Raw genomic sequence first — 15,361 nt, 5'->3', positions numbered from 1 at the left:
CATTTACTATGCTGGGTGGTAACCATAAAACCAAATTTTGGTGCCTGGTGGTTTAGTGGGTGATTACGGTGCTCCAATCGGATTGAGCTGCTGAAGATTTTTATCCAGGAGGTGGTTGGGGGTTATTGCTCATGTAATGCCACTCAGGAATGAGTGAGGCTGGTCACTCTCATCTGAAATGTCAGGACCAACTTGCCCAGCCCTGGGCACCTACGCTTCTCATGGGGCGATGTAGGATTGGCTGATGAATGAATGAATGAATGATTTCAAAAGAAAATGCATGGAACTCATCTTGAAATTAAATTTATGGTGTTTACCTATTCAATGCTTACCAATTTGTACCGAATGGAAGGATAAAAAGAAAACCCCTATTTATGGTTCCACTGCCTGGAGTAATAGTTTTTTTATGGTCTGACTGTCTGTAACAATAGTTTCAAGTTCTTCAGTTAATGGATTTAAAGTTAAGATGTTCCAGGACAAAACTGTTTCCTCCAGCAGTGCATTCTTTTGTCAAATGACCTTTCATGCAGTTGCCCGAGTGTCCTTCAGTATGTTGAGTAGTCTAACTTAAAAATATGTTCTCTATATGTATTAGAAATTAATGAAAGAAACTGACTGATTGAATACCACCCAGGCCATGTAAAAATCTTAAATGCATACCTGAATTTCATCCTTTTGCTTCCTGGTCTTCAAGGTTGAAATACTTAATCTTGCTCCTCATACTCTAAACTACCAGCCCTGGTACCAATCTTGTCTCCTGGTTACACTTTCCTAAAATGTTAATGCCCTTGATCAAACGAGGGAACCAAGACTACAGCATAATTCAATGTAGGTCTTACTACAGCTAGGTAAAACATTGGAAAGATTTCAAACTTCTTATATTTGTAGTTCTGCTTGATAAAATCTATTTTATTGTTTGCCTTGGTCAGTTTCCTTGACTTGCCCTTTAGGTAATATAAACACCTAAAGCCTTCTAAAGATTAGTTTTGGTTACCCCCTCCCCCTATTTATCAGAAACAGATTATGTTATTAACAATCTTATTTTAAAATGCTAAAAAACACCTTAAGCAACTGCATTACAAAATACTAATTATCTTAAATGTGACAGTGTCCGGATTGATTTTATCCGATACATTTATGTGAAGATACAGAATGTGGTGAATGTTTTTGGTGTATCAGACAGAGCCAGAATTCTGCAGGCTTGAATGGTGACTGAATGGAAGTGTAACCCATTCGACCGGGCAAACTTGGGCTGTCTGGATGTTGCTACTCCTCACCCTGCCCTAAGGTGGGAAAGGAGGTCCGGATGATGATATAATCTTAAAATCACTGTTCTACATCACAGCTATGACCAATGTTATCATGTCTTGCAGATATTTTTAGATGCTCTCATTTACCCCTATCATCATGGCCTTTGATGAGTATGTTGTGAGGGTCTCTAACTGGCTTATTCTGGCACCAGTTAAATCAATTTTAGCCACCTCAGGTCAATTCCAGTTCAAATAAGTCCACTTAGGTCTATCCAGGAAGTCCAGTTAAGTTCATTCAGGTCCAGTCACGTCAGTTCAGATCCAGTCTGGTTAGTTCAGTTCCATTATGTCTGCTTAAGTCACACTTCTGACTACTCCTAAATCTGGCCACAAAATAATACTTCCTATGCTTGATTTAAAATCAATTTTATTAATCAAAATAACTCTAGAGATTCTTCATTCAAATGAGCAATAACTTTATTCTAAATGGATGTACTACTGTGCTACAAGTACTGTACTGTACTCACAAGTATTCAAATGCTGTATTGTACACAACACAGTATATACCTGTCTACTCAAGAGAGAAACTGCCTACATGATTAGAACACATTTGCTAAAATGGAAAGGTGAATCCTTCTCAGTACTACTTCACAGCCTCTAAAAAACTACATAGCTACACTATCAATATAAGCTGAATGCCCATCTTTTTAAGCAGATAGCTAAAAACTGTCAGAGAAAGAGTAATGTACCTAACTGACTTATCCATTACTCTTCTGCAATTAAAATACATCATAAATAAAATGTACCTTCATTATTAGATCTAAGATAACATCAAACCTGTTATGCACCTTAAGATTAGCTTCGGTCATTATGATGGTGCTTTTATTATCACTTGAAAAACTGAATATACAATGAGCTTAATCAGTCTGTACACAGGCTTTATCAGGACACATACGCAAATGAAAACTAATTTGTACAGTGGCCCCACATCCATCAACTTACTAAGCATTTCTTCCAAGAATAATGTTACCTTACGTAATATACTGTTTCTGCAATTTGGCAGTCAATAAAGATATACCAATATTGGTAACCAGTTTTAACAAAGTTAACTTAAATCATAATTTACTGTAAAACCCCATGTACGGTATAATAATATACACACCTTAAAGACAGCAACTTCCATTAATTACAGTTCATTGCTGCTCAAAAAGCTGACAGAAAATAATATACATGTAAAATATTATATATTGCACTCAATACAAAATACAAGTATCCCTAGTTTAACGATGCACTGTACCAGTCAAAACTATCTTAGTAATTAAAATTTTTTGACAACCTTTTTCAGTTACTGATACCCAATGCCTTAATGATAACTTAGACGAGGAAAAAACAAAACAACTGACATTTTCTGATCTGAGAAGTAAAAATATGTGACTCTTAGTATGTGGATAAAATGGCAGGCATATCAAGTGTACATGCGAGTGCAGCTTGGCCCAGAGAGTTGTTACCATCACATTACCCAATGTTTATCAACTGCATTTTTTTTTTCCCCATTATGTATTCATGTTTTCTTACATATTCATTTACAGCAGTCTATAGTGGCAGTATGTGGTGTTTTAGGAATTACAAATTAAAAAATATATATATATATATATCCTCTAGTACTGTATACCCACTGAACCCGTTATAACACAATCAGGTCAAGATAATTAACTTCATGATATGCTTCTGGGCAACTAAACCCTCTTGTTAGGCAAGAGATTCCTATATATTCATGTAATACAATATACTGTACTAATTTGTCCATAAAGTAGCTTATAAGTATATGAGGGCCTCTTCACACTTTGCATCAGTTCCTGCGTGGTATTATTAGACTTTCATATGCTGCCACCCAGCATTCTTTATCAAAGAAAACCTTTCCTACAGTATATTGAGCATATTATTACCTTCTGAACCTCTTTTTTGTAGCTGGCATAACTCTTCCATACAATGATGCACAACAGTATGAAACAATACTCTGGTCAGTGATGCTAACACATGCATAATCTTTGATTATTACTGACAAACTATTAGTTTTCATTTTAGCTGAATCATGTAAGAAGACCTGGTCTCTCAAGGAATGATGTTGGCAAGCATCTGTTTCAGTAAATTCAGGAGTGTGTAATTTGAGCCAAGCAACTGTTATATCACCAACCAGTCATCAGGATAGTAAGTAGCTAATGCAGTAAATCAAATATTTTCATCCATAAAAATCTCAGGCTCATGTTCCATTCATGAGATTATTTGACTGTCATTCTACAGCGATTACATTGCATCTGATAGCTGTATTTTTGGAAATTTGGAATTCTGCTTTTGGGGGATTGCATTGTGTTAGTAGAAGGTGCAGTACCAAGCACATGCAGACATTAACTAAATGGACTGCAGGACACTTGCTACTGGCCAGATGTATTGCTGCATTTGTTGCATAAATGTTGGACAGTGTGGTATGATGTAGCATACAGAAGGGGGTACAATTTTACACTACCATGGAAGAATAATTAAGAGGGCACCAAGAAGTGGAAATAAATTATCTAAATTTTTAAATAATCTATCCATATAACATGATACACTTTCTGCCATGGAAAGAAAGGCCTGTATTCCATGAGGTTAGAAGGCTCCCTATATACTGTAAATGAATCAGTACTATTAAAAAAAAAAATAAAAAAAAAAAGCTATGGCATGGTCATTGCATCTTTCATATTAAATACTGTAATATAATATATGATAATTTTCTGTTAGGCCATTATTATCTGTCATGGCAACTAGTGCACTGTTAACACACAAAACGTTAAGTGATAATACAGTATGATAACACATGGCAATAAAAATACGAGTGGCTGTGTTGGTACCTGACATATGTATCATACTTGTTACAGGCAACTGAAAGTAGCCATATAACAGTACAGAAGATGTACTTTAGGGTATGATGCCTAATAACTTCTGACAACAATTATGAGTTTCTCATGGCAGTAAACATAATTTCTAACAACAATTCTGATATGAGCTTTTCACTGCAGTAAACCATCATAATGTTTGTAAAAATGACAGTGAATAATGCTGATAATAAAAATATATTGCTAAAAGTGGAAATAAATGTTGCCATTACTAGAAATACCACAAACAGTACTACCTAAATAATGAGAGCTGTGCAGCACATGAAATGCTAAATTATTTATTAATCAATATACTTCTACACCCTAATGCTCTTTGACAAAGTTTTTGACAGGATAATGATCTTCGTACTCTTCTACATGGGCCAACATGTATTCATACTGTTCTCTGGAAAAAGAAATGAAAAGAAAATGCGTTAGCTCACAAAGAATTCCTTTTCTTCATCATCATCATCATCAGTCACGCAGGTGTTGTTGCATGCTTGCAGCTGATGAGTCTGCTTGGCCAGACAGACTGGGGACACTCAACAACATAGCAGTGGAACTTTAATGGATATTCTTTTGAAGTTTATTGTATCATCATCATCATCCGGACCTCCTTTCCCACCAAAGGGCAGGGTGCGAAGTAGCAATGTCCAGACAGCCCAAATCTGCCCAATCCATGGGCAACACTTCCATTCACTCACCATTCAAACTCCCGGAATCCAGGCTCTATCTGATACATCAAAAACATTCACCACCTTCTGTAGCTTCACATTAACGTATCCGATAGAGTTTATTGTATTTAAAAAAAAATAAAATAAAAAAAAATTTCCCCTTCCGAGCACAGGGGCCCAAGGCAAGATGACTGTACTCCTGAACATTTAAGTACAGGAGACTGATCTATGCCCCTCTTAATGCTTACATGACAGAAAAGCCTTTGGCCACCTCCGGGTTTTGAACCAAAGCACTTACGGCACAGTGCATTCCAACCAAAAAACCCTACCATCTGACCACCACACAATACTTTATGATGATATGCTGTACAATACGTAAGTTCTCTCAGGGATTCTCTCACAACCTACTTTTATGGAAACGGAGATGGGGCTATGAGTGTGCTTGCAGGATATGTAAAGTCAATATATTTCTACATTAAGAAAAAGAGGAAGGAAACTGAATGTTATCATCATCATCATCACCATCTAACTATTTTATCAGCTTGTTAAGGCATGTGGCTGGTGTATTTTCTCCATCTCATAAGCAGGGATAAGAAATAAAAACTAAAATAAACGAAAGATAACCCATTCATGAACTTAGTTTTTGAAAAAAATATCAACACAGAATATCAGAAGTTAAAAAATATGGGCAGCCCTGGTTATAGGTATGAGACAAACTCCAAGATATTATGATTTTTTTTTACAAACCGTGAACTGAAAGAAACTGATAAAGAAACATGTAGAAGGAAAGCTATTTATAATGTTAAAAATGAGAGAGAGAGAGAGAGAGAGAGAGAGAGAGAGAGAAAGAAGAAAATACGACTTATGACAATGACTGCCTATATAAGCAACACTTACTTGATGTGACTGGGCATGGTGTCATACACATCAGTAAACATTTCCCGCCAGCTGGGTTTCTGGCGTCGCTCAGCACGTGCAAAGGACTGCATCACCTGAAATTCCCAAAAGATTTAATCAAAAAACACCTTCTTGCACTATGATAAAATAATAAACAACCCCAATTTGTATTGCTCCACGTTAGGAAACCTGACAATTATGATAATGGTAGAGGGTAATATGGATCCAATAAATGCATGTACCTACTTACTACAGATGATTTACTATACCAGTAATGTTCATTAACTTAAATATGATGGCCATATGTTCTCCACTAAAACTGATCTACCTTATATATATGTAACATCATCACCATCTTCTCCAATGCCTTGCTTCCCCAATGAATCCCCAAACAAGCGATGGCCATTACTGAGCTGCCCCCTGATTACTTTGTTCTCATATATCTCTCGCACACATTCCTCTTCCTTGTCTACCACAATATACTGCTCAACTCTTCCTCCATTTCAAAAAGGAATGGCTCTTCCAGCACTAACCTCAATCTCACATTAAAAAAGGTTTGTTAGGCACCACCGTATCTTTCAATACCTGTCCATACAAGACACATCAAAAGTTTAAGATCTTCTGAAGGGATTTTCCTCTAAAAGTTGAGGTAAATATGTTCTACAGATTGTTTTACAATTGAACATACAGATTATTAATCTGACCCTGAAACTGCTTTTACAAGTTGTTCAAATTCATCATGGTCTGGATTCATACATACTCCACTGGGCTACTGTACCGCATGACCAATGTTCAGCTCCTTTTGTTCACCACACCATAATAATTATAATCAAATGCATGCCTTCATGCCTATATTCACTGACAGGTTAAGAATGTGATCTAAAGTAGTACCCTTCTAAAATCTTAACAGCATACACAGCTCTAACCAACAGTGGCTCTGATACTACAGTATTACTGCAATATGAAGAAGAAAATGATCACCATTCATCCTTGCACTTTACCTGTCTCTTGCATTCATCCTTCCACTGCTTTTCCTTGGCCTCATCCCACCATCCCTGTGTCACCATATAGGCACGCAGGCGGGCAATTGGGTGTTGTGTGGAATCCCAGTGCCGCACCTCATCCACCGAACGGTATGCTGAACTGTCGTCTGAGGTGCTGTGATGCCCAATCCTATGCACAGGTAAGGATTTTTATATTATTATTATTGTGCTTCCTGGTTAAATAACCGTTTCTCTGTGACCTGAGTATTTCATATCCTTTTTACTTTTCAGTATCATCAGTTTAATCTACTTGCAACAGATTAAAAAAGGACACACACACACACACACACACACACACACACACACACACACACACACACACACACACACATGCATGCACATATGAACATACACACAAACCTGTAAGTCATTGCCTCAATGAGTACAGGTCTGTTCTCTGTTATGGTAATATGTCTTGCAGCTTTGGTGACGTTGTACACTGCAAAGACATCATTGCCATCCACTCTGATGGTGGCAATACCATAAGCTGGACCCCTGGCCGCAACCCCGTCACCTCGGTACTGCTCACTGGTTGGGGTGGAGATGGCATACCCATTGTTGCGACTGAGGGTGAAATACAGAGGAGCACATTATGTCTTGAAATCATGGTACTGTCAATCTTTCAAATGGATGAAATACATTTACACTTGGAAATGCTCTATGACACTATAAAACAGTATTGGAAGCGATTTATAATTTCATTTTTGCAACTTCCAGGTGATTTTATTTCTTACAGGTGACTTATTGTCACCTGTGAGAGGAGCATGTGGAGTCACATGGAGAGACAGACAAATGAGTAAGTAAAAGAGCGCTGTGGTGTGGATGTGGATGTGACAGGAAGCATTAGGAGAAACACACTGAGGTGGTTTGGACATGTGGAGAGGATGGCAATTGAGAAACTGACAAGAAGAGTGTATGCGAGTGAGGTGGAGGAGGGGAGAGGGAGGGAGAGCCCAAGGATGAGATGGAGGGATGGAGTGGAGAGGTATATGAGAGAGGGGTGTGTGAGCTGGAAGCAGGACAACATGGAGGCAATATGTTTGTGGCTACCCCTTACAGGATTAAGGCATCTGGCAATAGATAGATAGACTTATTGTAGCGAAAAGGTTTGCAAAAACTACATATTGACTAGCTCAAAAAGTCTCTTCTAAACTGAAAAAAATCATCTGTAAGTAGCAATAATACCGTACAACAAAAAACTTCATTACATTAATAGGATTTAGCCTAAAGACACTCTTCCCTATCATAGGAAATGGTACTGGAGAGGGATATTTTTATACAAAGAAGGCACTAATATAACTGGGCAGCTCCACTGCCTGGCATACCCTTCCATATCATGAGCATTGGTACTGGAGAAGGATGTCATTAAGTGATGGCACTAATATAACCGGACAGCTCCACGGTCTGATTATACATATGTCCCCCAACTCCCTCCCTATCCCCCAAAAGGGAGATGGTGTACTAAAGAAGAAGGGCAACTTCAGCCTGCACTCCACCAGGTTCATGTCCAAATGAAGGATGAGGCCACATCATCATCATCATAAGCAAAAAGTAAGTCTGAAGAATGCACGAAGGAAACTGTAGCAGACAAAAGGGATGATGCAATGATGTGATGATGGCATGAGAGTTAAAGTGAGGTCCAGAGTAAGATGGCACGGCAGGATGATGGGAGGATGAGCAGATAGTAAGGAATGAAAGACAGTGAGATGGAAAGATGTAGAGATAACAATTGCAAAAACAGAAATATAAATATGATTACTTCTCAATAAACAGTTAAATCATTTATTTCATTTAAACCAGTGTCAGGTACTCTACCCAAAAACTGACACGAATGACAAATATTTTGTTTATCAAAAAGAACTTCTTAATATTATTAGGGCTAAAATATTGCTATAGTAATTGGCAACCTTATACTCTAAACTGCCATTATTTAAGAGAGCAAAAAATATCATTGGTAGTTCTAACAACTGAGCTACTGACACTAAAATAAACTTAATATTACAACTAACCAGAAAAATATGACTGGACATTCAAGGGTAGCTGAGAAATTAAATGCAGCATGAGCATCCCCCTCGCTGGACGTTCCTTCTCCAAAGTAGCAGATTACGCAGTTGCCATTTTGAGCTCGTTTGAAGGCATACGCACACCCAACAGCTGTGGATAAAATCCAATGCTGAAATACCATTTAAATAGCAACAAGAAGAACTCAGAGTGCAACATCCATGCCATACAATCGGTCAAGAACCTGTCCATACAATCAGTGTGCATATGTGGCTTTAGAGTAAAGGAAAAATGTAGGAAAAATGTTAGACTAACTGTGGATGAGGAATGCTTGTATAACCAGGCAGTTGAGCTACCCAGCTACAACAGTGCCACCACAAGAAAGCATTGCTTTTTAGCACATTATTATAATGAAGAGGTTAAGCAAAAGAATGCTCAGCATGCAATAAGACACACAAAGACAATGGCAAGTACCTTGGGGCATTTGTGTAGCAAGGGGGGATGAGATTGTGACAAAGTTGTGCTCAGTGGAGCCATAATGTATTGGCATCTGCCTGCCCTTGCCCCTGTCACCCTCATTCCCATAGCACTGGTTCATAAAGCGGTCCAACGGGAAGCCTCGCCACATCAGTACACCTGAAACACATCTTGCAATGTGATGCACAGTCGGGAATCGCTATACAATGGGGTTAGGTCAAGTGACAACTCATCGTACAGCAATTTATCATATAGCAAGGTGATTATAACATACATTCAATGGGGATACGTTTTTGGTCAAGGGCCAACCACCCAGAAAAGTCTAAAAACTGCACACCAGGCAGTAGCTCTGGGGCAGAAAATAACCAATCATCAGTAGAGGGTATATAAGGGAGAACAACCAGGTGAGCAAAGATCGGCCAATGAGGGATTTGGAGAGATGCTGTGTTCTTATATATTCATTAATCATCATGAGAACTCACACAGAAGTGGGCTATGTCAGTGTACTATAGTTGTATACAGACCATCCTGCATTCCATCAGGAGTGATAGCAGTCATTCATTTTATTGTAGCTTGGTATTAGTCTTTATAATACTGTGGACAGTATGTTTTAAAATTAAAAGTGAGATTCTGAGATACTCACCGAGTTGTTTTTTTCATAAACTCTTACATAGCCTGTACCCACATAAATACAGTGTATTAAAATGATATCATGCTTCCTGTTAAGGATCCCCATACTGAGGGTGATCTTGGTACAGCTAATGATTTCTAAGAACTGGAAGCTATACTGAGAGCTAAAACCAGCTAATTACTTCATACAGTTGCTGGAAACTGTTGAAAATAAAAAAGAAAGAGATCTGAGCTATGTGGTACGATCTGTAACAATGAGTGATACTCTAATCTGACTCCACTTGATGCACTTGTAGTTAAATATTTCCTGGTGAGTGATGCCTGTGAGAAAATTAACAAGACTGTAACCACATTTCATTCTTGTTTCTGCTTTTAACCCATTCAGCCAGACTACACTGCATTTATTTTATTCACATTCCTAGCTGCCAGACATATCTATTTAGCTTAAAAGAGCACTCTAATGGTAGAGTTAATGAGGGCTTTCTCTAACCTCCAGTGTTCAAAGTCTCTCCTAAACTGAATAAAACTACCTGAGGAGAGCAGGAAAAATAAAAAACATTATATTTACAGGGATAGTGATGAGTTAAATCAAACACTAAAACATAATACAGCATGTGAATGAGTATCTTCTAAATGACCATATTTTCTGCCTACCTGCCTCCCTGTACTGTCCAAACACCAGGTCTCCATCATCCAGGGCAGCAGCAGACCCAATATGCGTGCCTTCCTCACCATAGTTGGTCATGTAGAAGGATATACGGCCCTGGCGTTGTGACTCGTACATGATGCGGTCCATGGTGTTAAGCAGAGTCATACGCTGGTACATCTTCACCACCATCTCTTCATCCAACTGTGCAAGAACAATATCATTACCATTATCCTCACTGTCATCATCTCCATCTTCACCAACACTTCTTCATTCAACTAAACAAAATCAATACCATTACAATACCACAATCATCATCATTATCATGGCCTCCTATGCTTTGCTTCCTCTTGGGAATCCCTGAATTGAAGATAGCAATGACAGATTCACCTCCAGACTATTCTGTCCTCATAATTATCATTTCTTTCCGTTACTCCTCTTTCTGTTTTGTCTTTTTCACAATGGTAGTTTCTATTCACTTCTTGATTTACCACATGAGGTCTTCTTCTTCCAACTTTAAATATGTTCCACATTCAAAGACTCTTCTTCCAAAATGCTAATCGCTTCTCCAACTGCTCTTCTTCCCAAAAGTGTTTTTCTCTTACTGCACCATCCATGCTCGCATACTTATACAATACTGGGTGGTGCCTATACAACTAAATAACAGAGTGATGTGGCACCTACTATGAGCCCCTGTTAGCTGGGTGGAGACCAAATGCAGCATCCATGTAGCCTCCACACCCTTCCCCGCACTTCACTGTGGTGAGGTGCTGTTATGAAATGAAAATTCATCCCTGGCCTCAAATGGCTGATTACAACACTAACCTTTGGGTCTGAGGCTGGGTCAATGACATTTCCATTACGGTCCATAACCCTGTACACAGGAATGCCATCGTACAGATCTGGCTGCACAAAATCAAGCTTCTCGGTCCACTTGGAGCGTGAGCCAGGAAAATTTGGTTGCTCTTCTACCAGGGCAGAGCTGGAGGCCTGTTAACAGAGATGCACTATATTACTGTGGCTATATAAATATCAACAGCACAAAATACTTTGACTCAATTTTATTGCTCTATAACATACTGGTATTGCTGTTATCTCTCATTTTATTGCTCTATACAATAATACAAAGCTGTTACTTTTCTCACTCTCCTGATCAAAGTGATGTACAATACCCATACTCTACGGCACTGTGAACCCTGGGTGATGCAGCTGCAGCCTCCATCCAGGAATCAAATCTCCTCATATTCCCCTGCACCTTGCCATGGGAAGGACCCTGGTCCGAACCTCGTGAGATGTTATCTATCATATGGGGGTGCTGGTTCTCTACATGGTGTAGCTACATACTGTACTGTATCTATAGGATGGCACCACAGTAACAAGTGCTTATCTGTGGTTGATAGGTTTGCTTGGTCAGACAAACCATCCTTAAGCAGCAACAACACATCCTTTATATATGCAGTATAAACATGTGATAGCTGCCAAGAATTCATGGATTAACTTTGGAGCTGAAGCAACCCGAAGTACACTTGCCACAATTTGCGTGTTAAACTGATGAGGCTGTATACCTGATATCTAATAATTATGCATTTCCGCAACTTTTTAAATCTACCACAATGATAATTACAACTTTCATACAGTACCGGTAACAGTTTAGTGAGAAATAAATGCAATTATAAATTCTTAACATGAGAGATCTCCTGCAGTTTCACCCCTAATATAACCTTGGAAACAACTTTCTTGGTATCTCGTTAGGTACATCATGTCTATAGAATGTGTCATACATGAATTATATTATGATTAAGTTCAACCCTTGTCATTTTTATACTTTTCAACATCTGTGAATGGAAGCTCTCCTAAATTTTGCCCAAAGACACTGTCAATCTGAATATCAGCACAGAATACATTACATCAGCTATGCACTGCCCACTCACCGTAAATGTTGGGTACAGCCACTCAGCAGGGAAGCATGAAACTCCTATAGTCTACAGTAAATGAAAATGCCAGTTAGTTTAAGCTCAAAACACAAATTTTCTACTATAAATACTTTGCACTGCTTCATGAGTGATGACTACTGTGTATTAAATACCGGTAGTGAGTATCTTTGAGAAAAAAACAATTCTTTATCACTCCTGGCAACCACCCCATTACCATTATTACCGTGTCTGACCCAAGAATCTTACTACAACGCGTCAGGTACTTACTCTAGAGCTTATTAATTTGACTGAATTCGTCTGAAGGCAAGAAAAAAGGTGCTTCCTCGCTAATTTTCCGGTCAGCCAGCTGATTCTTGCAGCCGCCGCCATCCCTGCTGAGTTGAGTTTTGTTGTTTTCAGTTTCGCGTTAAATGAAATTCGGCTAAATTGACATTCGTATAATGAAAATGTATTAATTATATTGAAAGAAAATATCAAAGTGCAATAGCCATAGTATATTCTATGGAAAAGGTTCTATAATGCCTACAATACAACCAAGAATACTGCCATCATATTCTTGCTATTACAGTATTGTGTTTGTTGGAATCCTGAGGACTCGGCCATTACAATAACTTTGCAAGCTTGCAGCAATATTGGCAATGACACTGAACCTGAGTAATGGTTAAGAACTAACTGACTGAAGCATTTCTAAAATGAAAATCATACTGATTTGTTCGGCTTCTTGTGCATTTAGTTGTGGCACATTTTCTTTTCATGGGTAACCCCACTAATTTATTTCTCTCTTGCACTCTCTCCTGCTTGGCCTTCAGCAACAACACTACCCAGAGTGCCGAGGCTTGTACTGAGTCTGAATGGTAAATAAAAAAAATAAATTAATCAAAAGGATGAGAGATGCTTCCTATAGTTAATTTCACTGTTGCATTAGAGTTGTGTGTGGCACTTTCGCAGTTTATATCAGACCATATTGGATGTTGATAGGGAATTTCTTTGTCTTGGAACTCCTTTCTTAATATTTTCTTCGACTCCTTTTTCATCTTGATGAGAAAGAAATGGACCTGATAGAGAGAGAGAGAGAGAGAGAGAGAGAGAGAGAGAGAGAGAGAGAGAGAGATATGCAATGGAAGGCGATGCGTCCACTGGTCATCTTTACGAATGATTTAGCTCTTACAAGACCAATTTACAAGTAACCTCTAGGTAGCAGAAATAATCCCAATTTAATTCAAAAGAAATTAGCTGAGGCAGAGAACTCACTTTAGATCCGTTGCCTGATGCGCATCCCTCCCTTCACTCCCACTGGGAGAACATTGTGGCGTCAGTTCCGGGAGTATGAACTTGTAATGTGATTATTTTTTCTTGTGTGCCAATAGCCAGGCGTGATTTCATCTCCTTGGGTTTTCTACTAACAGTAAGTATACTATAAATGTCTTTGAAGGCTGTTATCATGTGATAAACATTGTTTATTTATACCTTGCATAGTGTCGGGAGCGCGTCCGTTACCATTTGAAATGTTTGCGACCTCCTACATTGCCAAACTCTTCTAGTCATTCCCATGGCATATTTAGCAGGGCTATATTCTTGTATACATAAACTTTTCTGTTTTCTGGAACACAAATTTTAACTGACAACAAAGGATACTTCCCGTACAGATGAGTTATTGTAACATCGACTCAGCTCATGTGTTGCGAGTAAATAGAAGGCTCTGGTTGACAGGTTTTGCATTTTAACGCTATGCTTTTGCCTGTATCCAGGCATGCTTCTTCGATTTTGCCCAGCTGAGAGAAAGAGAGAGAGGGGTGGGGGGCATGTGTGCATGTGAGTGTTTTCTCCCCCTTTCCCAGTCCATTCATTAAATCACTTACACGCAGCTGTATTTCTCGCTGGCGAAAATCCAATTTTCTCCCCAATAAAAACACCTTGAAATTTATGACAACAGTGAAGTTTGGCGCCAACGCGCGATGCACAACATCCCAAACACTCCAAGAAAATTGGGCTCTTATTCTGACATCAGTAATAACATTAGCCAAATCTCGCTACTCACACAAATTCTACGAACAGTTAACGTACACAACACACTAAGGTCATTGTGCAGTACTGCACATTATTATCTGTAAGCTTGTTTTGAAAATACTGTAATCTCTGTTGAAAGACAAGTTGTCAGGGAATCGGTGTACTTACCAGACACTTCTAGGAAATATTATTGTGCTTTGGAGTGATTCTGGTGCTGTTCAGAGTTCTTAAAAGCTCAGCTCGTGTTAGCTTTTCAGTAATACCATGCTCAGTCACATTAATACGTTTCTTCACCTCCGCAGATGCAAATGTTTCATATGAATAGAGAAATATAGAAAACGGAAATGACTGTATGGCACAATGCAGCTGGGCTGTGAATGGGTGCTCTCATTGCAAGTATACTCCTTCAGTGTAATTATTTTAACATATTTCCGCTCAGCTATTGTATCTAGGTGTTTCCAGTTTGTATATTAATGTGCGGGGATACATGAAGACGATTCTGAAGTCCATTGGCAGTGATTTTGTTTTTTGGGAAGGCTATCAAAAGGATTTATTTCCACTCATTCATATTTTTCCTAGTTCCGTAGTGCCATTTAAATGTACACACTACGCTGTGCGCCTTTACGTTCATTCATTCTCGGGGTTTAACTTCATTCATTCGGTATCATCGCCATTCAGACGAGGACTTTTAATTCCATTCTTGTGGTTTTTACGATCATTGTTTGTAAACATTACACCCATTGAGAAGTGCTGGAGGGGGATGCCTGTATCTGGCGCAATGCCTGGCTGTGGAAACGTCCCTAAGTCCCATATCCCCTGAGAGGAAGATGATGGACTGCAGGAAAAGGGCATTTAAGCCTGTAGTCCACCGGGTTCACGTTTCAGATGAG

At 38.8% G+C, this 15,361-nt stretch overlaps 1 protein-coding gene across 2 annotated transcripts; it reads right to left on the bottom strand.

Annotated features, from left to right (window-relative positions):
* Positions 1-3,968: 3,968 nt before the first annotated feature.
* On the bottom strand, positions 3,969-12,848 carry BckdhA (Branched chain keto acid dehydrogenase E1 subunit alpha). 2 transcript variants are annotated; one of them, XM_080270745.1, is made up of 10 exons: positions 12,732-12,832; positions 12,462-12,512; positions 11,356-11,520; positions 10,539-10,734; positions 9,252-9,413; positions 8,786-8,930; positions 7,137-7,340; positions 6,735-6,906; positions 5,734-5,828; positions 3,969-4,568 (listed from the first exon to the last, which is right to left on the bottom strand). In XM_080270745.1, exons 3-10 carry the CDS (start codon positions 11,398-11,400, stop codon positions 4,487-4,489), a joined length of 1,101 nt encoding a protein of 366 aa, XP_080126871.1. In that variant the 5' UTR covers positions 11,401-11,520; positions 12,462-12,512; positions 12,732-12,832; the 3' UTR covers positions 3,969-4,486. The 2 variants fall into 2 exon arrangements, with proteins under 2 accessions (XP_080126871.1, XP_080126870.1); XM_080270744.1 differs by lacking the exon at positions 12,462-12,512 and having other exon boundaries at positions 12,732-12,848.
* Between the last annotated feature and the right edge of the window lie 2,513 nt (positions 12,849-15,361).

This window comes from Coenobita brevimanus, chromosome 43, assembly GCF_032717465.1.
Source record: "Coenobita brevimanus isolate Jiangsu-jjx chromosome 43, ASM3271746v2, whole genome shotgun sequence".
Taxonomy (NCBI): domain Eukaryota; kingdom Metazoa; phylum Arthropoda; class Malacostraca; order Decapoda; family Coenobitidae; genus Coenobita; species Coenobita brevimanus.
This window is presented reverse-complemented; position numbering and strand designations above follow the sequence as displayed.

Coding starts and splice junctions, on each gene's coding strand:
- BckdhA (XM_080270744.1), bottom strand. CDS start 12,833: ATGGCGGCGGCTGCAAGAATCAGCTGGCTGACCGGAAAATTAGCGAGG. Junction 8,931..9,251: donor TGCTACACAAATGCCCCAAG/GTACTTGCCATT, acceptor TTTTATCCACAG/CTGTTGGGTGTGCGTATGCC. Junction 7,341..8,785: donor TGTCCAGTCATATTTTTCTG/GTTAGTTGTAAT, acceptor TTTCACCCTCAG/TCGCAACAATGGGTATGCCA.